Source organism: Parasteatoda tepidariorum, chromosome 5 (assembly GCF_982258835.1).
Source record: "Parasteatoda tepidariorum strain Cologne lab strain chromosome 5, Ptep-v5.0, whole genome shotgun sequence".
In the NCBI taxonomy this organism is placed as follows: Eukaryota; Metazoa; Arthropoda; class Arachnida; order Araneae; family Theridiidae; genus Parasteatoda; species Parasteatoda tepidariorum.
The window spans coordinates 9,099,273-9,126,596 of NC_141759.1; the positions used below are offsets into that span (position 1 = coordinate 9,099,273).

At 28.1% G+C, this 27,324-nt stretch overlaps 1 protein-coding gene across 1 annotated transcript; it reads right to left on the minus strand.

Annotated features, from left to right (window-relative positions):
* Nucleotides 1-232: 232 nt before the first annotated feature.
* Mtpalpha (monolysocardiolipin acyltransferase Mtpalpha) lies at nucleotides 233-27,324 on the minus strand. The gene is made up of 16 exons (XM_043053510.3): nucleotides 27,110-27,324; nucleotides 26,523-26,593; nucleotides 24,805-24,938; nucleotides 23,579-23,717; nucleotides 21,237-21,356; nucleotides 17,697-17,799; nucleotides 16,679-16,801; nucleotides 14,335-14,453; nucleotides 11,297-11,463; nucleotides 11,045-11,215; nucleotides 9,324-9,546; nucleotides 6,358-6,567; nucleotides 4,862-5,060; nucleotides 3,972-4,083; nucleotides 1,783-1,873; nucleotides 233-966 (listed from the first exon to the last, which is right to left on the minus strand). The coding sequence occupies exons 1-16, from the start codon at nucleotides 27,174-27,176 to the stop codon at nucleotides 760-762; spliced, it is 2,256 nt and encodes a 751-aa protein (XP_042909444.2). The 5' UTR covers nucleotides 27,177-27,324; the 3' UTR covers nucleotides 233-759.

Here is a 27,324-nt window from a genome sequence, read left to right on the forward strand (position 1 = left end):
AGAAGTTTGGATTTTCCAAATTTTAGTAGAAAAAAACAGCAATTTTCAAGTTATTTTTTTTTTTCAACATCAAAATATATATTTTCCTGTAAATTGTAAGTTTTTTCTGTCTTCTGGAGAAATGATATTAATTTTATAAACTGATTAAAGAAAATAATATTTAAACTATTTCAAGACAATAAATAATTGAACATTAAAACATAAAACAATTTTAAAACAAAACACAACAATGTGATATAAAAAAAAAAACTCTTTATTTCAGAAATTTATTATTATAAAAATCAAAATAAAAATATCTAATTTACATCTATAAAAATATTATGAGAGGCTATGTACATGTCAAAATATAATTTATTTCATGTTTGTATAAATATCTGATGCATGTAATCTTAAAACATTTTATATATTAACAATCACTTTTGCAGCACCTATAAAACATTATTTTATGAATGAAGGCAGAATCAACAATTATTTTTTACAGTTAACATGAATGAATAACTTGTGAAAAAAACAAAACTCGACGTATAATCAGAATTTTTTTTTTCATTTAAAACACATTTTGATTTTATAGGAAAACAAGAAATTTTCCGGGTTAGAAAAGGAAGAAAAAAAATACGTATGTGAAATTTAAGAATGAAACTAAATTCATTTAAAAAACATTTCAATTTCATAAGAAAAAAAGAAATTTTTCGACTTAAAGAAGAAAAGAATAAGTAATTCAGTTAAAGTATTCATATAAATGCCTATGTTTTATATAGATCACTTGGATGGATGAAATTTCTTGCTGGAATCTTTGGCGTGATCTAAGAGCAATTGGCAGGGGGTGAATTGTGGACCATAAATTGCACTAAATTGTTCCATCCATTTCACTAACTTATCAGCCCCGTAGGTGTCTGTGTAGCGGAAGGGTCCTCCAAGGAAAGGTGGGAAACCAAGACCAAATACTGCACCAATATCGCCTTCCAACTGTGCAAATAAAAAGAATAATTTATTAAAAGAGAAGTCTTTGCTCATTAAATATCCCTTGAATTAATTTTCATTTCTTAACACAACAGATTGATCCTTCAAACGCAAAATTTATTTAAATGGCAAACAATTTTTTACTAAGAAGACCAGTATTTAACGAGATCGAACAGAAAAATAGCTGTAAAATCTGATTGCTTAATAAATCTAATTTTAAAGCTTTAACAAAAAGTTTAAATATAAAAAAATTATTTTAGATAACGTTTACTGAGAACTGAATATAAGTTTGCCTATTTCTTTTCTGCTAAAAATCTTGCTACTGTTCAATTTTTCAAAAAATAATAATAAATAAAAACTTATATTTCTTTATAATGAAAATACATAAAAAATTAAAATAATATTTTGTTGTGATTAATTTTAAATACTTAGTTTCGAAACTTTAATTGCTATGTAAACTATACATAGCCTTACAAAAAATTTATTAAAGGGTAGCTAAATCCATTTTTTAATAATGTTTAATAAACACAAATCATATTATTAGCATAGTTATGTATTTTTCATACATAAACAATGCATACTTATTTACACAGAATAAGAGAGAAGAAATTGAATTAGTTTTTATCTTCATTGTATACATAATTATGATGGGCTTAGATTCAATGGAAATGTTTAGTCGAAAAACATGCTGACACTTTAATAAAATTAGTTAGTCATGTTATTCCTGTGCTTTATTAGCCATCAGCAATAAGCTCAATTTAGACTTTATAGAGATTATAACAATCTAAATAATAAGGATTGGTTTTATAAATAAGTACTTACAGGATTGGCAAGGATACCTTCTTCCAAGCAGAGGATAGCTTCATTTATACATCTTGTAATTATTCTCATCTGAAGCTCTTCAGTAGTGCACCTTTTAATAAAATAGTTCTTAATTGTTTAATATCTAAAAGAAGCTGAATCATTTAAATTAATTAAAAGCAAAGTTAGAAAAATTCTGTTTAAAAAAATTATTATCTTTTTAAATTTAAATTTATACATATATACATACATACACACATAAAATAAAGTATTTCCGCAACAGCCCTTTGTGGGCCATGTTGTCATGGATTTTAAGACTCCACAATCTTGTGACCAACTACACGATTGTGGCTGTGTGGACAGCATTGCATATAGTGCAACCTTTCAAATTTTATTTCTTTCTCTTTTTTTTCTTATTTTTTACTTAACAATCAATTTCAAAAAACAAATAGTATATTACAACACTTTCTGTAAATTAGTTCTTTAAATAAAACCTTCAATATTTACAAAATCTGACACTAAAATCACATCCTTAAAAATATATCATTAAATTATATTAAATATTTCACTTAAATCAAAGATTCAAAAAAATATATTATAACAGGGGATTTAAAACAGTGTTTTTTAAATGAAAAAAAAAATTAAGTGAATTTGCAAGATATTCTTTTTGTGTCTTTGCATTAACTTATCAGATAAATATTTGTATAAGCGTATCCTGAACATAGCATATTATATGCACATTATGGCTTTTAAAAAAATTAAAAAATTAGCTTTAGGAAGTACAACCATTTATAGAAGAGAGCCATAATAAATTTCCTTTTTATAACAATTAATAATAACTTAATTATTCCTTTGAGCAATTAATACATTATCAAATCGGTTTAAAAATAAAAAAAAGAGCAACGGAAAAAGAAAAAAAGGGGTTTAAATTTTACACACACTGTATTCAATGTAATTTTATAGCAGGTTTTAACTTCTCATAAGGAAAAATTAATTTTAATATTTTATTATTGAGTAAAAATTACCTAGATCTTTGATTCTGAAACAAATGTTTAAACTTGATTTGTTTCGAGCATGTTTTAAATGAACAAAATTTTCTTTAAAAAAATAAAAACCAAAATGTCAAAAGATCTCAACCATTTGATACTTTGAATTAGCACCCCTGCATTTCGATATTTAAACATTATAAAATTCGGGTATCAATATCTATAATTTTTTAAAGAATATTTTAATTTAAAAAAACAGTTATAAAATATCTTATACAAGCAAGGAAGTTTCTTTTTCTAAAATTAACTTTTAATTAGAAAACAGATGGTCGCAGTTGTACATTTTTAGGCTATTTCGTGTCTAATGTATTATGTCCAAAGTAAGGACCATTTTGTGTCCAATGTCAGGCCATTTTCTGTCCAATGTAAATGACATTAGGAACTGAAAAGATTGAATGATGTTGCAAACTAAGTCTAATTCAAAAAAAATCTGTTTACTAAAGAAAGTGAAATCAATGAGGGGCCGCAACCAATAACAGGGTGTGTATCCCAATCTTTCAACAAAATAAAGGCACCTTTTTAAGCACTCAAAATATATTTTTAAGCACTATATACATTAATAAAATGCAAAATAATTTTCAAAGATTCTACATGATCATGATTAAACTAATTTCAGACCAAGAACTTTTTTTTTCATTATATTATCTAACATAAAAAGATCAAAAGATTTTTTGGTTTGATTTCAGAAAGTGGAAAATGAAGCCAGAAATTGTGAACATCTTGCAAAATGCAGCAGAGTTGCACATGAGAGTGCAAGAATCTCACCGAACCCTGCTCAGTCAACGCACATACGGAATCGCAAAGATTTCATCAAACATGTAAAATGATTGGCGATATCATACGTTACAGATCACGGTAAGCTGAAATGGATTGTGTTTGAATGAATTGTGAAAATTTTGAATAGAACAATGGGAAAAACACACTTTTGCATAATACGCAGCGAAAAATAGACAGATTCAATATACAAAATAGACAGACAAGAAAAAAAATATATCATTTTTGAAAAGGGAAAATTAAGCACTTTAAAACACCCCATGAAGAAAGCACGAAACTTTTAAAAAACGAAAATCGAAAAGAAGCACCTTTAAGCCCTTTTTAAAAACGATATGAAACATGAATAAGTAAGAATAAAATGTGTAAACTACATAAATTGAGATCACTTACTCTTTCAAAGAATCTACTTTGTGCTTCTTGAAAATATCTTCAGCACCAGGATTCACATCTCTATCCTTAACACCAGGAGTGTACAGGAACAATCCCTTTCCAGACTTGCGTCCTGCATATAATCAATAATTTTAATCAGTTCTATAATATTGAAAGTTTCAAATATGAAACTCTGTTAAACCCTGATCTACCATTCATACATATTTTATTTTTGCGAATCACCTTCCTCTAACAGTCTCGTTACAAATGCTATTCTGATATTGCTAATAAGACTCTTTTAGATAGTTTTTAAAAACTAGCATCGATCTTCCTGTATCTATTGTTCAGAAATTCCATCTATATTATTACTATCTTTTTTACTAGAATTTGAGAAGAAAAACAGTAACCCTGATGCTAATAATGAAGATAACAGCGATTTGTCGCAGTTCGTATAAACCCTTTATTATAATTCAGTTAATAAAAATGCTAAATTGTGTGGTCTTGTCAGTTAAAGAAATGGTTACAGAAGGTGAAGAGCAAAGTGATATTAAAGGAGATGGTGAATCCGAATTAACAACCACTGACAAAATTTGCAGAAGGTCTTCAGGTCTTTTTAAACAATGTGGAGCATTCTGCATTCGCATGAACTTAATGAAAATGAAATCTGTTATAAATGCTGAAAATTTTTAAATAAATAAATGGTCTTTATTCTAATTTTTTTGCATCAACTATTTTTGCATGAAGTATAAAATTTTTTCAATCAGCTTATTTTAAACTTGCTGGCTTTCCAGCCATAACTTAATATTTTATACTGATGGTCATTTTCTTGAATCCATTGCTCGCAATTAATGATTTGATGAGAAATGATTGATCTAGGTTCTACTGAACTTCATCTATGAAAAAAATTTTACCTAGAAATCCAGCAGCCACCATGCTCTTCATAACATTGAGATCCGATTTGCCATAAAATCTTTCACCAAATATGCCACCCAAATGCTCTCCAATGTGAGTAGCAACATCAATGCCCACTTCATCAACCAAAGTTGCACCACCCACTGGAAAACCGAAAGCTTTGGTGAATTTGTCGAGCTCTTTAGGACTAATCCCTTCCTAGATAATGAACAGAAAATTAATTCTTTAAAAACACAAGACCGGAGAAACTATGAAAATCTTAGGACTTTAAAAATAAAATATAAAAATAATTAATCATTAAATAAAATTTTTTTGCAAGCTCTAATTGTACATTGTTCTAACCTAACTTGGCAGCACTGCTAAATGCACACAATCTAATCACAGCTGTTGTCATAGAAACCAACATGTTGAGGCATGCTTATTTAACAGCGCTCAAAGCTAAAATAAAAGTAGTCAATGATGTTTCATCTTTACATGATTTATTTTGAAAATATTTATAAATTAAATATATTAAAATATTTTAATGCGAAAAAACTTCTAATAAAGATTTCTGATGCTGGGAGTTGGCGGGAGGGAGTGTTCTATGCAATACTGTGATATCAATAACATATTTAAAAAAAAAAATGTTACTTCTAACTCTGCCATGAGATTTTTATTTTATATTAAAAGTGGCAGAATCATTAAGACAGTGAAATTTAAAATTTTCTTAAATATAATTTTAAACGTCTTTTACCACTACTATATAAATGAAAATTAAACAATATATAAGGCTTAATAATTATTATTGTAAATTAATTGTCAGTCAATTGTTTTAAATTAAAACATTCACTAACCAATATCTTCTGAAAGATTGCTTTGAACAGTTTTAATCACTTAGATTGTTTTATTTAACCAATCAAACTTGAATTTATTTTTTTCAGCAACATTGATCATATGAATTGTATTCGTCTATCAAATTGACTTCCATCGTTACAGTACATTCTTCTTATGATGCACCACAAGAAAAGGACATAAGTCAACCAAAAACCTCACCCTTTTCACTTTACAGGGGAAGTCGCAGTTAAGACAACATCGCACATGCCTAGCTCGACATATTTACTCCTGAGGATTATTCTATATAAGGCTACTGCAGGGGAAAAAAGTTCATTCCAAGTACTGGTAGCATCCAGAAGGCTTAGGTTTTGGCAGTTATGGAGGAAGGGGGGGTCCTGTAATAATTATTGTCAGAAATTTTAAAAAAAAGCAAATTTCTATTTTTTTGCTGTAGTTTTTCATCACTGCATATGCATTCAGCTTTTCTAAATACCATATATCCAATTTCCTAGATATCTTATTTTTCAGGTGCACTATTACATTTCCTGCCTTTCCCAATGCTGCCAAGTTGAGGTTGAATGAAAAATATGCAAATTTCCCATCTGCTTAGACTATATGGTACTCAGATATAACCTACACTACCAATTAAAAGAACAAAATGAAAGGATGAGGACAAACATACTTGGAACATGTAGATACTCTCAAAAAGTATTGGATTTAGAATTCTTGTAGTGTAAAATCCAGGTCGATCCTTGACAACAATCACAATTTTGCCTTGCTCTAAACCAACTTGAACAGCTGCTGCAGCAGTATCCTTTGAAGTTTTATCTGTTGTTATAACTTCTAGCAACTGCATTTTGTCTACTGGGGAAAAGTAATGCATTCCAACAACCTAAGGAATGTAAATAAATAATAATTATTGTCCATGTTGAAATTTTTTCACAAACAAGATCTAACTGCCAAAGTTTAAAAAATTAATAATAATAATTAAGGACATATTTATTTTAACAAATTATGAAGAAAAAAAATAATAAAGGAAAGCAAAGAAATTTTTCTAATTTGATTCTTAATATTTAACACTAACAATATTTGATTAAGTTATTTAACTTTACATGAAAACTTCCTCTGAATATTTTATAATCGAATGCAAAGTTTTCCTCTTTTGAAAAATTCAAAAATTCTTATTAAAAAATTGTGAACAATATAAGAATTTTTATCAAAAAAACCATTAATATAATTATTAGTGATAAAATAATAACTAATATATTTCAAATTTTTGATTAAAAAAATATGAAGATATGCACATTTTTGACTATTTGCTATGTATATATAGAAGCAGGGTTGGGTTTTTGCCGTCAAAAACTGGTTTTTGACATGACAGTGTTAAAAACTGTGTTTTTATCGGTAAAAACCGTCAAAAACCTACTGTTTTCTTAAATTTATGGCATATAGCGGACAATATATTATTTTCACATAATTGCCTTTATAAATGAATGTTGTAAATGATTGCTATTGATTTTGCAACGATATACATGTATTCTTATAGAAGGATATACATTCATACAGTAATATTGAAACATACTTATTGAAAATAGTGATACTTATTTTTATCATTATAGCTTGATTTGCAAATGATTCAAAATTTTGCACTTCTTAATTGTTAGAAATAAACAAACAAACAAAAAAGCTTGGAACTATTAATAAATTCAAGAACTAAAAAGAAGAATCTAAAATTTGGCATTTCTTAAATCGAGTGTGTAGCCAAATCTTTGAATCAAAAATAAGCACTTTTTAAAAACTTTTCAAGCACTTTACAAAAATTTTCAAGCACTCAACAAATTCATATTCAATCAATGATATTATTGAAAAACAAAAACTTTTTATAAACAGTTTTAACGTTAAAAAAAAAAAAAAAAAAAGAAATGGGCGAAAATCAAAACAATCAGTACCTTCCCGCATCACCGAGTGAATTCAACTTGACCCTGAACTCAGAATAAAAGTACCCTTACCCCCTACGTCAAAAAAAGTGTTAGAAGTAAAATAAAATAAACAAGAACAAAAATAAATTAAATTAAAAAGAAAACCATTTCATAAGGATCTGATATTCTCTATCCGAATTGGAGCACTCGGGTTTCGGTTTCAAGTGTGCGCATGCGCAAGTCATAACATGGGTACGACATGAAGTCCGCGTCAATGATTACGTAGCAAACTCCCCATTTTTCGTGAAATGCATGGCATCCACCAGATATCACTGAAGGAAAGAAAAAAAATTATTCGGAAAAAGGCACTTTTTAAAACGCCAGCTGAAAAAAGCACCTTTAAAAGCTTTTAAAAACGAAATCCCCAAAAAAGCACCTTTAAGTACTTTTTACAAACGCTACGCACCCTGTAAATATTAGAAATAAGCTAAAATAAACTTTCAAAACTTGTAAGTACTAACAAACTCTAAGTCAAGAATTACTGCTATTTTGTCAAGTTAAAAGCTTTTATTCAGTTGAAAAAGCATATTAAGCAAAACTTAATTACAAACAAAACTACATGTTCAGTAGTCGGGGTCACTGTGCCGAAGCATACGATAGCAAGTGACTAATTTTGCGCATTTTTCATGGCCCAGTCGATTTCTGAGTTTAGTATGGATGAGTCCAAAATTCGAGAAGATTCTGTCAATGGAAGCCTGTCATTGAGGATAATGATAATAAAAGGTTATTGCAATGTTGCAAGGAAACTCTAAAAGGATTTCCTAGGCTTTTTCATGTCTCTTTTCTGTGTAAAATATTGAAAACAAAAATGATAAGAAAAGTTTATTTTATGAGGCTTTCTTTTTATGTGTACATGTGTTTCTCAAAGCAAGATTTTATGAATGAAAGTAATCAATCTTGACATTCTCCTGTAATGTAATATGCCAAACAAAGTGATGCTTGGAAATGTTGAAAATTTTGTTTAGTATCCTAATATTTTACTTCAAATAGTATGTTTTGATATAAACATGTTGGGGAAATGCAAGAATCTGTTCTTAAATATCTTAACAACTTTCTTTCTAATTTTATTGCCCAAAAATTAATTAATTTTAAATTATAAGCAGTTAAACTCAAATAAAAATACAGTTTTACCAAATCTATGGGTTTTTTACATGACGGTAAAAACCATGGTAATAACCGGTAAAAACCGTCATGTGTCAAAAACTTGCCAACCCTGTATAGAAGCCATGAAATATACAGAGATGGTAATAATGAAAAATCTGCTGCACAAACAAACAAAAGAAAAAGGAAGATAATATCAAGAAGGAAGAACTCAAAAGACACTTAACGAAGATCAAACTAGATAAATAATAAATAAGGGAAAGACGAAAATATCGAAAAATCAAAATATAAAATCGAATAAAAAATTTAAAAATAACATAAACAAACAATACACTAATATCCAGAATAATGTGTCATTTATTGGGCCATCTTAAAAATACTTCAGACACTTGTGAAAAATTGCAGAAGCAAAAATATTTTAATACAAAGAAGGGAATCACTTACAAAAAAAATGATGTCAAAAACATCTGCAATAAATGTTAAGCAGTTGTTCTTTTTCAGGACAAAGATTATTATAAACTACCAAAACATCATGATTGTGCAAATCTTCTAAAGTTTGAATGCTTACTTTTTCAGGATTCTTGCTTGCTTCAGCAATCTTGTGTATAGGCAATGCTGAAGTGTTAGAGGCTATGATACAGTGTTCAGGAACATACTTCTCCACTTCTTTAATCACTTTGTGCTTGATGTTCAAGTCCTCAAAAACAGCTTCAATAACCATGTCCACATTGTTAAACTTGTCATAGTTCAAAACTCCATTTAACTTAGACATGTACTTATCTTTTTCATGTCTAGACAAAAATAAAAAGATTTTAGCAAACTGGATGATTAGCTTTTACAAAAAAGTGAACATAACAAATTTGGCATAAATAAATAGTCTAGTTAATGTAAAATTATAGCTTTTTAGGGAAAAGTTTGTAAATAAGGTATAAAAACATCCTTTTCAAAATTGTATAAAAATAATCAATTTATGAGAAATTGATACTTACATGGATCAGAAAATATGGAATTCTGCAATAGTGAATATCTAATACTAACATATTTTATAAGCAGGTCTGAGAATGCAAAAAGAAGAAAAAGCATAAGATATAAAACAAGCAAAATAAATAAACGTAAAAAACTATTAGAAGACTACTTTGGTGCAACAAATTAACAATATTTTTTCTCAAATGCAGTTAAAAGTATCAAATTTAATAGAATGATGTGTTACTGTAAAAAATTTTTTTATAAAATAATAGTTTCTTAGAAGTTTTTTAGATATTAACAAGAGGACTTATATTTACTATCAGGGGTGATTGTGAGCCCAAGTGAAAATTCTGGAAAATTTCTTGAGTAAAAAAAAAGTTTAAATCGAAAAATTAGAACAAAATTTAAACAAGGTTTTTTCTTTTTCTCAATATTTCTTAGTTTACTTAAAATATATTTAAAATTTTACACATACCTATACCATTTACACACACTTATGATAACCTGGAAAAGTAATTGAAATTTACAAATATGTCTTTCTTTCTTCAGTTTATTATAATAACTATTTACTGATAAAAAATGAATATTAATCTTGAATATAAGCTTATAAAGTATCAGGCTCTCCCTTACAAACAAATAAAATAAACTGTGTTTTCAAGTTCCACCTTTGAAAATTTGATTTCCGGAAACTTTAGTGATCAATGATTTTTTTAAAGGTTTGCACCTTCGGTCTCTGGAAACTTCCGGATCACGGTTAGCGAAAAATCCGGATTTTTTCCTGAGCACAATCAGCCCTGTATTACAAAATTTTACGTAAAAAGCTTAGTTTTCAACAACCTTGAAAATATAACAAAAATCAGTTAAGAAACTAGGAAATTTTTTATAAATTAAGTTAAAAAAGCGAATGCTAAAATCATAAATCCAATGAAGAATCTCATGCTTGAGAAAGATCTTAATTTGTCTTTAATTTATCCATAGCTTTGTTTCTTTTGTGACACTGACCAACATGAATAAAACTAGTTAACTTGAAAAAATTTAGCAGTTTCTACACAATTTAAATCAAAAATGTAATATTTAAGAAATTCGAATTTCTTAGAGAACTATTTTTTACAGTAGACATTTTGCAACTGATTTTACAAAAATACATTCCATGTCACAAAATCCTCTAAAATTTATATAATTCCCATCCATAATACAGTTGAATCAACAATGTTATAATCAGATGTAAAAAATCATGTACATATTTAAGAATTCATTTGAAAAACTTTAAAATGAAATGTATTTTTTTTTGTGATAAACGAACATATGCAGTGCATTACTTACGAAGATATCCTTTTACGTTTGACAGCACCGTCCAATCCCTTGTAAATCTGATTTTGACCACGGGCAAGACTGTCTGGAGTAACATCTTTCAAAAGGACATCAAAAGACTTATCAACACTCACTTGGGCAATACCAGCACCCATGAGTCCAGCTCCAAGCACTGCAACAGTCCTAATAGGATATAATTCAAGAGTTCATAATACATAAACATTAAATAATAAAATACCATTGGTTATTGAGCTAAATGATTACTTTGTCTTTGTTGCAGGTGCTCCAAAGCGATTCTTTTTGCATAAAGTTTGTCCATTGTATAAACCAATAAGGGCTTTAGAATGGGTTGTCATAGCCAAGGTTCCAAATCCTTCAGCCTCAGCAGCAAAACCAGCAGAGGAGCCTTTTTCGACTCCTGTTCTAACAACCTGCAAAAAAAAACGTAACGTATCATAAATATTATCATTAATCAACTAACTTATAAATTACAGACTTCAGGATAGGAGCAATTATTTTTGAAAATAGATTAAGTCCAGTTGGTGTTTACAAGTCATTCATTTATTTTATGATGTTTCACCAAATTAAATCAGTGTTAGAAACATTACCCATGTTAATTAACCTTTACCAATATTTTTAAATTCCTTCAAATATTTAAAATTTAAATTACTATAAATATTTCTTCTTCTAATATTTAAAAGCCTTAGACATTCACTTTCAAAACGAAGTTACTTCATTTTTAAAAATAATATCACCATAGAATATCCAGTAGATTATCCGGATAGGGAAAAATCCAGTAGGTTTTACAAAATAATATAAATTTCATGATAATTGTAGCAAAATATACTAAATATTTTACACATAGGAAATTTTAGGGATTTTTATAGTCAACAAAATAGAAAATCTTGAAATTTTATGTATGACAAAATGATCTTGAGATGTTATGTATTATGTTAGTCATAATTTTAAATAGCAATAGGCATTGAATTCATCAAAGATAGTTAACTGAATTTTATAAATGAGGATAGCTTTATTATTAGTGATACTTATTTAAATATTCAAGCAAGCAATAATATGCACAAAAATTCTATTTCAATAGGGATTTTTTAAGGAAACCAGTAGTTTACTGGAAAATCCAGTAGAGTTGGCAGCTATGTATCACATACTACGAAAATGATATCAAATTTAAAAAATGTGTAATAGAACACAGAGCATTGTTAACAAAATAAATGTTTCACATAGAGATCTAAGAGACAGTGGTCTTGAAACAATGCCAGATGTTATATATATATGTTCAAAATGATAACATTTTGAACATATCTAATGAGTTCTGTTTACTTGCAGCTTAAGCGCATTAAATGAAACTCATTGTTTTTCTTAACTTTCTTCGTGTTTTCTTCTATTTATTTATTTATTATATATATATATATATATATATATATATATATATATATATATATATATATATATACAAAAATTAAATACTTTTGTATTAATAAAAGCATTAAAACTTCATTCGTTTTCATAAAATATCTTTAGTAAAAGATAAGGGTAGAAATTCTATTTTGGGACTTCAAGGCTAAAAACATGCCAATGAATAATAATTAGATTTATACTTCAAAAGAGAAGTTATTTTAAGATCTTTCACTTCCATATAAGGAAAGATTGAACGATTTGCTATGAGTAATAAATAAATTGATGAGGCGTAAGAATACAGAAAAATGCAATAATGTCTGACCTCTTCACAACTTTTAATCATCCTATAAAATAGAGGAGCAATGTTTTAGCGTGACTTTTTGGTGTATAATGTTTACCAACTAAACTTCGTCAGATCTGACTGTAACTCTGTCTCTCCCTCTCCGTCTGGAGAGGGGTGAAACTGCTATTTCACCATCGTTTAGCTAAATAAAAAAGATTATGCCGAAACTGGACTCGTTAATCATGCTGATTTGACTGTAAATAACTAAAAAAATATCGGTGTGGAAATACCGGATATTTCAAGACGGCAGAACTTTTGCTTTGTGCAGGAAACCCCTTGAAAGAAAATTTTTGTGCAATACTATCTCTTGGGACTTAGGCCTAAAGTGACCGCCACCTCGTCGAGAAGGATTCCTCATCCCTTCGTCAAAAATCTTGGATGAGTTTTTCACCCCAATGGATTGAAGAGAAAAACTTACTTCATTGGATTCCTGATAGAGATAAAAATGCTTTCGATTAGAAATCCCATCCCTTTACAAGTGACCTACGGAAAGTTTAGTTATGCCAGTGCTACTCTGGATTAATCGTCGATGAAGTGTTTTCTCATTCCCGGAATGGTTTACGATGGTCTACTTAGATGTTCGGCATTCCCTCCCTCCCTCCTACTCAGAACTCAAAGAAAAATAAGCTTCAATTTCTCCTTCTCTCTCGGTGAATTTATGAATCATTTTCACGAAAAGAGAAAAAAAAAATTTATAATTCTTTCCTATCAACTTTAAATTGATGTTGTGGCTTTCAAGATATGTTTTGGATTAATTCGAACTTTATCCAGCTTTGTATCCTTTAAGTATTTTTTTTTCGAAATACATTGGGGTTTCCCCGCACAGGTTCGTATCCTGATAAATTCATAGTATTCTAAATTATTTTTTTTGGCTTATCAAAAAAAAAAATTGGGGGGGGGGGGTTGTAATACAAAATTTAAATACTTTTGTATTAATAAAAGCATTAAAACTTCATTCGTTTTCATAAAATATCTTTAGTAAAAGATAAGGGTAGAAATTCTATTTTGGGACTTCAAGGCTAAAAACATGCCAATGAATAATAATTAGATTTATACTTCAAAAGAGAAGTTATTTTAAGATCTTTCACTTCCATATAAGGAAAGATTGAACGATTTGCTATGAGTAATAAATAAATTGATGAGGCGTAAGAATACAGAAAAATGCAATAATGTCTGACCTCTTCACAACTTTTAATCATCCTATAAAATAGAGGAGCAATGTTTTAGCGTGACTTTTTGGTGTATAATGTTTACCAACTAAACTTCGTCAGATCTGACTGTAACTCTGTCTCTCCCTCTCCGTCTGGAGAGGGGTGAAACTGCTATTTCACCATCGTTTAGCTAAATAAAAAAGATTATGCCGAAACTGGACTCGTTAATCATGCTGATTTGACTGTAAATAACTAAAAAAATATCGGTGTGGAAACACCGGATATTTCATATATATATATATATATATAACCATAATTTATACAAGAAATAAATAAAATTGCATAGAAATTACACACAATCCATAGTCTTTTAAAATATTGAATAAACTTACTTCTAAAATTTTTAATGGAGCTGGATATAATCCATTGGTTAGTTTCATGACTTGTTGCTTAGCTTTTGAAAATATTTTGTCTCGAATATATTGCATACTAAGAGCGTACTTCATTAATCCTAAAAAGAGAACAACATATAAAATTAATAATAGCTTCAGTTAGATAAACAAACTCAACGATAAACGAAGAAAATGAAACTTATGTTATATCAAATTCGGAGCTAATTTTTGTTTAAAAAGCTTCCCAACTTTGTTGAATAAGTACGTAAAAAGTTAAACAAATATCCTAAAACACTTTTAAATTTGAAATATTCATTCCAAAATAATTACTAATAAATCCAAAATCAGAAAGTAATTAGTTTTTAACAGACAAACAAGAGTTTTATATTATATTTAATAAACAGAAAGACAAATAAAAAAATCTAATCAAATTACATCAACAAATAAAAAAATCAAAGTAAAATTTTGTTTTTTGAAACTTACAAAATAAAAATTAAACAGTAGTGATGGCTGAAGAACACAAATTTTAAATATAATCACCTTCAAATAGCAGTCAAGTATAAAATTAACAATGAAAGCAACAAATGTAATTTGCAATATACAGAAGTATTATGAATGAAATATATTTACTGTGTTGAAAATATTCATCAAATGAACTAAACAAGTTTTGAAGCAAAATTTCATAAACATTTTTAATAAAAATGCTTACTTTTTTAAAATATTAGATGAAAATCGAAAACTTAGTGGTTTCAAAGTTAAAAAAAGGGTAAATGGAGAGATTTTAAGATATTTCCTCTCTTAAAAAGTTGTAGCATACATTTATAATACAGTCAAACCCCGCTACAGTGAACACGGTTTATAGTGAACGAAATGTTCGGTCTCGTTCCTTGCTATACACATATAATGTTATTTTTTGTGGATATAGTGAACCAAAAAAGTGATGAAGTTGGATATAATGAACTTTTTTCCGTCTCTGACTGATCCCCCCCCCCCTATTTTTTTTAAAAGTAATTTTGGAATTTCTACTTCAAACTAAATACATATACCGATTTTTAAAACCATCGATCTATCGAGGGGAACGTAGCTATAAGCATTTTTTCTTGTTTGCTTCTTTTATCTCACTTTCCCATCCCTAAACAAACCAAGCAGATGTTTCCAACTCAGGCAGATGATGCAACTGTAAGGTGTCAATGGGATCAATATGCATTTTCTGTCAGAGGGAATGAGTAATTATTCATTATTGGTCAAAGGGTTGGACACTAATATGTGTTGATCAGGCCCACATTTCAACTCCTTTTTGCTCTCAGTTCAGTTAAAAAAATCCCGCAAACAAGTGTCTCAAATTTAACTATGGCTAGCAGTAAACGTAAAACGTTCTCCATTGATGATAAAATGGACATAGTCAGAAAAATTGAAAATGGATGCAATCAAGCTGATATTTTCAGGGAATATAAACTATACAAATCTGATGTTGGTAACATATGGAAAAATAGCCAATTAATAATTTCTGCTCATGAAAAAAAATTTAGATGGCAGAAAAAAGTTGAGATAAGCAGATCAAAAGGATGTTGAAGAAGCATTAACTGAAGTGGTTCACCAATCGCAATCTTCCAGTATCTGGACAAATGTCGATGAATTTGCTAAGTGATTTTATGATATTACTTTTCTGTGCTCCAGTAGAAGGTTAGACAGGTTTAAAAAGCGGAATAACAGAAATTCAGAAAAAATTATCTGAGAGTAGGGAAGTGTTTCCATATCTGATGTAGAAGATTGCTCAGCAGCAAAAGGTTACTAATTTTTTCTTTTGCACGCAGGACGAAGAGTAATGAAAAATAACACAATTTTTGCTACTACATAATATTTTTCAGTCATTTATTTGAATAATGTGTCATAAAAGTGAGCAGTTTGAGAACCATTAGTTAAATTGCCTGCGTAACGGATATAGTGAACTGAAATTTCAGTCCCTTGAAGGTTCACTATAGCGGGGTTTGACTGTAGTATTTTTCTTCTTTTTTGTATTTCATTATTTGTATCACTTTAGTTTATTTATTAAACAAAAATTAAAGTTTCTGAATTGTTCATTAAAAGCATAAATTAATCCACGAGAAGTATTTGATAAAATAATTTTTTAATTATTAAATAATTTCGAATTTAAGTTTACAAGTTCTTGTTTTAACTAAACAAAAACTTTTTAAAATTTATTTTTTTATAAAAAATATCAGTTTTTTTTCTTTTCAACCCTACAATGATAATCCAATTTTGTTTAGGTAGATTAATTTAGCTAACTCATTAATTAAATATTCTTAAGTACACCTAAACAAAAATACATGCTAAGAAAACTTACTTTCCATTAAAGGTCTGGTGCGATCAATTTTTAATTTCTTACTAGCCAAGTCCTGTGCAACTTTAACAGCAACTTCTTCCAGATATTCAGCAGTTCTTTCTTCAGGTGATTTTGAACCAGGACCTAAAGAAAACAAATATTTTTAATTAATATAATCAACTTATATATTTATATATATAATTTCCTAGCCACCTTATAGTAAACACATTGAATTTTGTATTTGCCTAAAAAAATGTCATTAAAATTGAAAATAGTGTCACAATAAGTAGTCATGTATGCAATTTTGGAAGCTAAGAAATGAATTGAAAACGAAAATTTCTATAGAAAAACGTAGTATATAGTAAAAACTATCAATAACGCTATTTTATAGTTAGATAAAATTCATTTCAAAAAAGAAAAAATATTGTACTCTTCCAATTTTAAACTATATACCATTTTTTTTAAAAACTTTATACTACACTTTTCTTATGATTTTATGTGGAATTACCTTACAGAGGGAAGAAAATTTTTCAGTGAATTTAATTATCAGTTTAGAATGATGTAATTATAATCGTAAAGTTCAATGTATAAAATTCTCAAGCATTAACTTTTATTGAGGGGAGAAAAAATGACCTTAAAAAGTGTAATTACAATGAAATAACTACACATAGTTATTACAACTCACCATTTTATGTTTAAAATCACACTTATACTATTAATTTTTTATCCAATCCTTATTTGAAATATAACGAACATTTTTCTGAAAACAACAAAAACAAACTAAACTAAAAAAAAATGACAATCTCATAAGAGATGTTAATTTAAAAAAGGATAAGTAAAAAATCTACTTTGAAAGGATATTTTTCTTCAGAAGCATTCCTAATTTTAAGGATTTTTATAAAATAGTCAAAAATCAAGAAACCAAAGAAACTGAGAATCAGAAAGAAACTGGGAGTTATGAATCAATAAAAAAAAAAAAAAAAGAAGCTTAAAAAACTAGACACAGATACAAAATTAACAATTCCTCTTGAGTACATACCCAAAGGATCGACAAGCAGATCAACTAAACCAAGTTTTTTAGCTTTGTCAGCTCGAACAGTTTTGCCAGTTAACATCATATCTAATGCATTAGGTAAAGATATCTATAAAAAAAAAATTTAAAAAACATTATTAGAAACTTTAAGAAAGATGAAAATTTTAATTCAAGTTATTATAAAAATATTTAGTACAGTCATTAAGCTAATCACACGTAAAATTCATAACATATAATTGATTTTAGAATGAAGCAATTTTCAAGTAGAAATTTCAGTTAGTGGCATCAGATATTAAAATATACATTCAAGAAGTGATAATTAAAAAACCAGTTTGAGCATACTCTAGCTGCCAGGCTTGTTGCGGTGAAGTGGGAATGAAATGTAGTTGAGCTTGCTGCTTTGGTCGACCTTGGTGCATGTGGCACACAATTCTGTTCCTCTATCTAGTTTAGTTTGTTTTTTACCCAGTAAAGCACTATGTCTAAGTACAACGATGTGATAAACTCAAAAATAGAGCAGCACATCAATTTTAAACTTTTCGTTAAATAAACAGTTTTTACTGAATGTTTTGAATCGTTAAAGGATATGCTTGAAGATAAATACATTTCCAGACCTGCCAACTTTTAATCCCTTCCATTATCATTTTTCCCAGTGGTATTAAAATGGAATTAAAACTTCTATTTTAAGCAAACAAATACGTTGTATTTGAAAAAAATTAAGTTGACAACCATGATAGTAACGCATATTAATATATAAGCTTAATTTTTGTAAGAATAGTGGTGATCAAAATCATTTAAAAATTAAATTTATAAAAGAAAAAATAGTATATATTTACTACCACTTTAAATATGAAAATAAAATCTCCCGCAAAATGCGGGAGAGTTGGCAGGTATGCATTTCACTTAGTCAAATTTTTGAATGGAACAAACAATTTTCGGAAGATCAGGAGGCTGTTGAAGATTGTGAATGTTCTGGTCGACCTGTGACATCAAGAACTGATGAAAACATTAAAAATAATAATGAAATCATACATGAAGTCTGAGTGTTTGGATTATATCAATATAAACTAAACTCAGTGGCGCGACAGCCCATAGAGGGGCAAGGCCTACTGTGCCCATCTCAGTTTTCTTGACCTTGGGCTCTGGGGTGCAGGAGCAGATGCTCCGGTCAGGTGGTCAGCCGAACGCGGAACCCCCAGTGTTTAGTTCCCAAGCATGCTTGGTACTCATTTATCGACCCACTGAAGGGATGAAAGGCTGATTATATCAATATAACAAACATTAATAAAGAGCCAATAAGAAAATTTTTGTCTGAGGATTTGCACATAATGATCCCGAACTGTTAGAAAAAGTCATCCCATGTGAAGAAATATGAATTTTTCAGTGCAATTCTGAAACTAAACAGCAATCCATGCACTAAAAAAAAACCTCATCATCAAGGACCAAAAAAAGCTTGAATGAGAAAGTCAAAACTAAAGGTCATGCTCATCATTTAAAGGTATTTTATTTTATAATAGTCATTAAACAATCGATCCAAATTTTGAGTTTACGGCTACCAATGTTCAACTCTGCGGCCTTGTAGTTTTGAACCCAATCCAGAAGACAAAGGAGCTCTTGAATCAGTACCCCCAGAGGTATCAATTTGTTACTTGAACTCGGAGTACTTTGTGATCCCGAAGAATTTAATGTGCACCAGTCACCACTTATTATAAGGGAATTCTATGACCAGCTGGATTCTCATTCCCATTCTCTCAAACTCTAGTCCAACGCCATACCAACCAAGCTATCCTGGCCCAGTATTAAAGGTATTTTATTTTTATGTTTTCTTGTTGAACAGCAAACTCAATTTTTTTGTTTACGTCTACTAATATTCAACTCCGTAGCCCTGTAATTTTTAACCTAATCCAGAAGACGAGAGAACAATTATAAATCAATGCATCAAATGAATAACAAATTTTACTTCAAATAAAGAATAATGATGCTTCAAACAAATAAGAATTCAATTTTTATGATCAATGCTATTTTTTAACATCTTCAACACAACATTTCACACATTTAAACATCTTCACAAATTTCAGAAGAGATTCATGATGATTTCTACTTTTAAACAGGGTGCATAGCCAAATCTTTGAATCAAAAATAAGCACTTTTTAAAAACTTTTCAAGCACTTGTAAATCAAAACAATCAGTACTTTCCCACATCACCGAGTGAATTCAACTTGACCCTGAACTCAGAACAAAAGTACCCTTACCCCCTACGTCAAAAAAAGTGTTAGAAGTAAAATAAAATAAACAAGAACAAAATTAAAATAAATTAAAAAGAAAAACATTTCATAAGGATCTGATATTCTCTATCCGAATTGGAGCACTCGGGTTTCGGTTTCATGTGTGAGCGCATGCAAGTCATAACGTGGGTACGACATGAAGTCCGCGTGAATAATTACGTAGCAAACTCCCCATTTTTCGTGAAATGCATGGGATCCACCAGATATCACTGAAAGGAAGAAAAAAAATTATTCGGAAAAAAGCACTTTTTAAAAACGCCAGCTGAAAAAAGCACCTTTAAAAGCTTCTAAAAACGAAATCCCCAAAAAAGCACCTTTAGGTGCTTTTTACAAACACTACGCACCAGGGTTGGCAAGATTTTGCCGCAGGTGGAAAAAACCATGGTAAATACCGGTAAAAACCGTCCTGGCAAAAACAGGTTTTTGCAAAGCAAAGTGGCAAAAACCTATATTTTCCAAGATGAGAGGACAAAAACACATTTTTGATACAAAATTATTCCTAAAATTGAAATATATACTATGAATATAAATAATTACAAAAAAATTAACAAAACTATTATTCCATAATTAAATGATAATGTATCATTTTAGTAGTTTAAAACATTATTGATTGGAAAATTTGTGATTATTCTCTTTTTTTCAGTGAAATGAACTTATTTTTAAATTAATACAAATATAATTTAAAGCATAAAATATCTATCAACATGTGTAGTTAATTATTGTACAAATAATAATTTTTTATAATGAATAATAGTATTATACAAATAATAATATTTATTTGTAAAAAAAACATTTATTTTAGGATTCTAAAATGAAAAGAGATCAAAAACTTTCAATCTTTTAAAAATTATTACCCTTAGGTATATTAATTATTAATATATTAAAAATAATTTTTTCATGAAAATGTATCAAAATTATTATTCCTTATGATTGATTTAAATTTGTTTCAAGTATTTTGTAATAATATTTAATCAGCAATTTAGATAATTTGGTTTTTGCCGGTTTTTACCAGTTTTTGCCGGTTTTTACCAGGTTTTTGCCACTGTCCTGGCAAAAACCCCTTTTTGCCAGCAAAAACTCCAACCCTGCTACGCACCATGTTAAAATGAAAAATAGCACCAAACTAATAATTTGGGCATGATATAAAAAGAAAATAATGAACGAGCAATTACTATTATTTTTAATTTAAAATAAAGGAAAACAACTCTTGTTACAGTTTTTAAAACATTAACAAAATAATAATTCTAACTAACACACTCACTAATTTAGGCAGCCTCTGTGTACCACCAGCACCTGGAAGAAGTCCTAGTAGAACCTCAGGTAATCCTAAACCGGTTTTTTTGTCTTTAACAGCTATTCTATAATGACTAGCTAAAGCAACCTGTAGGAATATACAATATAACACAATAGCATAAGTTTCATACATTACAGATTTGCTGATTTTTATTTATGATAGAATTAAAATATCATACATTTTTTGCACACTATCATATTTTTATAGTACATACAACAAGAAAAACAACAAAGCAAAATAAATCTTCAAAATTACTTATTTTATCTGAAAAATATATTTATAAAGTATGTTATATACCAAAGATAAGAATTAAATAATTTATTAACGCATATTAGTACAATGAAACCTCCAGGAAAGATCACCTCCATTTACCACCACTTTTGGGAGGCCCAGAATTTTTTCCATAGGCAATGTGTCGAAGAAAACCTCCAGGAGAGAGCATTAAAGCCTCGACCTCCCAGAGACTGGGTAAACTTCTGCACCAAATGTGGAAAAGGTCAAATAGAGAGCTTATTTAGAGAGCTTTCTTTTGACGATACAATCTCATGTTGCAGTCAGAGTGCACTAATGACGATGCTATCGATGATTTCTTTTTAGAGATGAAAGTTAAAGTAGAAAAAAAAGTTTAAAAAAAAAAAAAAAAGCATCTCAAACAAATAAACCTCTTCTCATCTTTTAAAGCTAACCTCATTCTTATGATATAAAATTAAATGCAAACTTAAACAAAAAACATAATTGTTTACTTAAAATAGTTTTATCATTCATAATTAATAAATTTGTCTCTATACATAATTATATCAATTGGGATAATTTTCATTGATTTAAAATTTCAATCCTCGATCAGTCTTTTTAAGATGCTAACAGAAGTGGCATTTCCTCACCAAGAAAATGACTCAGACTAAATTTAAAAATCGTTTACAATAAACCCTGTACCTTTAATAACAATTTTGAAGTCAAGGTAGCAACCTCTAAGAACAACCAATCTCTATCAATGGTCATTTTACTGTGGAACAAAGAGTGGTCATTCCCAAGGTTTCACTGTATAAAATTAAGATTTAATAAAAATCAATGTATCACAATTTAATGCTTTCTAAAAAAAAAATTCATAAATTTATTAAATATTATCGAGTTTAATAAATTTTTTAAAGCTAAATAGTTGTTTTAGTTATAGAGAAGCAGAATTTAATATCAATTCATCAGTTTCCCACATAGTTTAGACAAGAGTCCTGTTTTAAAAAAGTTAATAAAGCAAAGAATAAAAAATGCAATTTACGAATGCTTAAATGAATCTACTATTTTAATTCATGAATCATTTTAGTGAAAAATAACAATATATCACTGAATAAATAAAAATGTTTTGGATTAACAAACAAAATTTAATGATCTTTTTACTTATTATTATACATTAATATAAAATTATACATATTATATATTAATATATTTACTAAATAATGATTAATATTTTTACTTAAAATTTAAAACACTTTTCATTCCTTTGATTAGAAACAATAATACTTACTTAATTTATAAATGAACCAATATCACATCATTATATCAACATTAAAATGGAGCCATAAACAAATATTTTTTATCTAAACTATGTAGATAAAAGGAGTTTAAAGCAAATATTGCTGAAAAACAACTAATAAAAAAACATTTCTTTAAAAAATTTAGTAATATGATTTTTTTAAAAAATAATTAAAATTGCAAAGCATCTTTCCTAATTTTATTTAAGTTTAAGTATTATTAGCCTTGTTTAGTTTGCTAATTTTATATATTTATAATCGAATTTTCTGCTTGAAAAAAATATACAGATAACTGCATGAATAGACATCATAATAAGAAAAGAGCATCAGCAGAAATGCAAATTTTAATCCCTATTTTTTTTAAAACATCTAGTAATTAACCTTTAGCACAGTGAGTTATAATGGGAAATATTAAAAATTAAAATAAATTCAAATGAAATATTACATTCCTCAAAAATAATCTTAAAATATTGTAAGAGAAACAAGAATACAAAACTGAAAATGTGGTGAATAGTACAAGTTTTCTTTAGCACACATTATAACTGCAGACTTTTTCTTTTGAAACTAAACTTAACTCAGAGGCATTAAAGTCCACTGAGAGCCAAGGCCTACTGAGTTCATCCCAGTTTTCCTGACCTTGGGCTCTGCAGTATTGGAGATTTTTCAGTTGGGTGGTCAGATAAACACATAACCCTCAGTGTTTAGTCCCCAAGTATGAGTTTCTTACATCCATTATTTAAAACTAAAAAAATTTAAGAAAAAAGTCCATGACTTTCTACTTACTTCCAGACCCCCACCAAGACAAGTACCAGATATAGCTGCAACAATCGGTTTCGGACTGCTTTCAATTTCATTTAAAACATCTTGACCTGCTTTGGATAGTTGCATAACTTCTTCCTTACTTTTACAGGATTCTAACATTCTGAGCAAAAAGAAAAACATTTCAATACCAAGACAAAAATGAGCTATTTCTATAATATATCAACACATATTTTTTTTTTTCCTTACTATCCTAATTTTGATAGATTGTATATTAATAGCAGTAGCTCAAGAAACAACACTAATTTGTGCGTTTTTTTAGATAGTTTCAATGTAATTTAAATCTGAATTTTTAATCAATGTAATCTGTTTTCATAAATATGAAAGTTTGCAAACAATTTCAATTGCAAGGTCTTTACATGAAAGCAACTAATAGAAAAACGTTAATTCACTTGCACAACAAAAAAAAAGAGAAAACTTATGCGATTTCAAATAAATTTCTATCGATTTCAATGCATATTAATTTTATAGTAATGTTAATGTGAATCATTTTTTCAAAATAGATCTCCGAACATGAAGATTGTGCATTATATGTCTGAAAATTATTTAGAGTAATTTTTTATATTTATTGATTGAATGTTACTGTGATGAAATTAATGAAAAGGCTAACTTTAACGAATGTTCTTTAATTTTGTTACCTACAGAAAGATCAGTGGTGAAAAATTTAAGGGGAAAGAGATTTATGCAGAAGTAAATTCCATTGTATATCAATTATCTTTATCCAATCATGACATAGCCTCTTTTGAAGATTTTTTTCCCTGTAACCATTCGGCTAACGAACTGCTTTTTCTGTTTTATAATTGACTTACCCCTTAACAATTTTTTCTCCATACTGTCTGTTTTAACCAACACATTTAGGTTGAAAAATTCTTATACTTTATAAATATATATTTTTAACTTTAGAAATGGGTATTTTATAAAGGAGAGAAATTTTTTTTTACATCTTTTTATGTAAATTTAAAATAGTTTTTATTATTCCTCCAATTATAAAAATAGCAAAACTACCAATTTCGGAATGAAATATTGTAGGTCCAAGAAGGTCATCTTAAAAATTTACTCATACAATATAAAAAAGAAAAATCATTTGAATTAAAAAGCTTTAATAAAAATAAAATTTTAAGTTATAATTTATTTTATGTCTAAGACAGAGATAATACAAGATCATAAAAGTATCATGCAAATGTGTTTACCCAATATCTGCACCAGCAATAAAATTTCCAGGTTTGCCTGATATTATGACTGCGCTAGTTACACTGGCGTCTGATGATATGTTTTTTAATACTTGTTGAACTTCTTCCATGACAGCTTTAGAAAGTGTGTTTACCTTAAAAACAAATTATTGTTGAAAAAGTAAAAGATAAATAAACACAAGTATATTAGAAGAAATCATTCCTTTTTCTTTAAGAGAATAGCTACTTACACAAATTGTTACAATAACAATACTATTGAAGTACAAATAATTTGAAATCACGTCTCGATCAGTAAAAACAGAAATTTGTTATTGCTTGGATATCATAAAGTTTGAATGTTTGGTAAAATAAGGTGGGGAGCAACTTGAAAAATATTTAACTAAAAAAAACTGTGTTTTATGATTAAAATTTTTGCTTGAAAGGTTCGAAAATGACATCTTAAAACAGGCTGCCAACTTCCTACGCTTTGGTGAAAATTTATACTAGTGTTACATAAGTTTATGTTTTAATGCATTATTTTTTATTGATTTTTACTTATTTTCCACACCACTACATATAAATAATTTAAAAGTTCATATGCAATGCCGCTTTGTTCCATCTCTAATGAGGTAAGGATTTTAAAATTTTTGTCAAAATTAGCAACAATTCTGAAAACTTTGGTTTTCAAATGTCTACTATCCTATAATTAGCAAATTGAATAGTAATTGGCACGATTTCTAAGATCATGTTTCGTTTAGAAACTTTCACAAAAATTACAAATGTAAAGAAATTCAACAGTTCCAAAAAAAACTTTCACAAAAATTACAAATGTAAAGAAATTCAACAGTTCCAAAAAAAGAATTTATTACTTTTTGATTTCATGATTAATAGAAAACAAAATATAGCATGTGTTTAGCTTCATACAAACAACCTTAAGAGGACAAAATCAGACAGAAAATATACACATCTTTACAATTTAATTTTTCTTTTCTTAATAGTAGGTAGTACTTAATTTACGTTGCACCAGAGCTATGTTAGTGAACCTCAGAGACACATCCCTGAGGATGATCCGAAGTCATGTCCATCAGTTTGATCTGCTAAAGGAATGCCCTCCCCACTGCCGATGACCTTAACTTTTATTATAACACAAAACATTTATTATGGTAAATAAATTTAAGAAAAAATTAAATATTAATACAATACACGCTTATAATTAATATAAACAAATTTATAAAAAAAGGAAATATTATAGAAACTTACAAAATTAAGAGTAACAATTCTATTGAAGAAAATGATTAAAAACTGAAATCCTCATTTTTGTAATGCAATAAAATAATGTTGTCAACGTAACTTAACTCCTTAACTTTTAATCTAATGTCTGAATGAAACATTTGATGAGGAACCAAGAATTTATCATTAAACCTTAATTAGAAAACAAACAATAAAAATACAATACATTTGATTTTTATCATATTAAAAGGTATTATACATGTTTATTAATGATATATATATACAAAATAACAAAAAATCGGTAATTCTATTAACATCATATTAAAATATTTACAAGCAATTTTTCTAAATGCATAGCAAATTGAGAAATAAGGCTGAAAACCAATAAAATTGATATTAAAGAAACAAAATTGATGAACTTGAAGGCAATAATCTATCCTGACATAGATTTTTGTGAAATAGATATATGTGAAATAGATTTTTTTACAGTTTAAAGATAAGTTTATTACCTTAGAATTAGGTGAATCGATTCGAACAATAGCCACACCATTTTTAATTTCTTGTTTGATATGTAGTTGAGCTGAAAATTAAAAACAAATGAAATAATTAAACATATATATTGTCAGAATCAAAATTTAGATGGATATTATTTTATTTTCTGATAAGATCACAAGGTAACTAGCATATAATTAACAACTAAAATAAATTGCACATAACAAGGAATAAAGCACTAAATTGTGTGAACATTGAAATAGGCACTAAATTGTTAAACACACAACTTGCAAATTAATATTCTGTAATCAAGATATTTTCATATAATTAAATTTAGTTCATCTCTATTTTCCTTAAACTTGCTTAAAATAATCCATTGCCAATATCAATGGAAATTATCAAAATATAAAACTTGATGAATATTAAACATAAAATTCAATGCTCTAAAGTGATAGAAAAGCTGTGTGCTTAACCGAATCCGGCATCAAACTGTAAAGATAAATATGTAAAAAGTAAAATTATTACAAGACATTTAACACTAAATAAACACATGAGTAATTATTTAGTGATTTTGCAAAATACATTTTAGGTAAGTTTTACATACCCTTTGAAGACATATACAAGTTCAATTTAGTTTTCCTAAATATACGGTGAATTTTTAAAAGTGACATATTTGATTTAGGCGAAAATTCTCACAGAAATTAGGAATATTAAATAAATTCAAAAATTCTAAGAATGACCTGATAATTTAGAAATTTTATCCTGCTCCGGGTTAAAAATCAACAGACGGGGAGTGATATTCGGTTATCGTATCGAAAA

Bases quoted from the DNA above. Each gene is read 5' to 3' on its own strand.
- Mtpalpha (XM_043053510.3), bottom strand. From the start codon at position 27,176: ATGTCACTTTTAAAAATTCACCGTATATTTAGGAAAACTAAATTGAAC. The intron at 14,454-16,678 runs GTAAGTTTTCTT...TTCTCTTTTTAG, and splicing joins CACCAGACCTTTAATGGAAA to GATTAATGAAGTACGCTCTT. The intron at 11,464-14,334 runs GTAAGTTTATTC...TTTTTTTTGCAG, and splicing joins CTCCATTAAAAATTTTAGAA to GTTGTTAGAACAGGAGTCGA.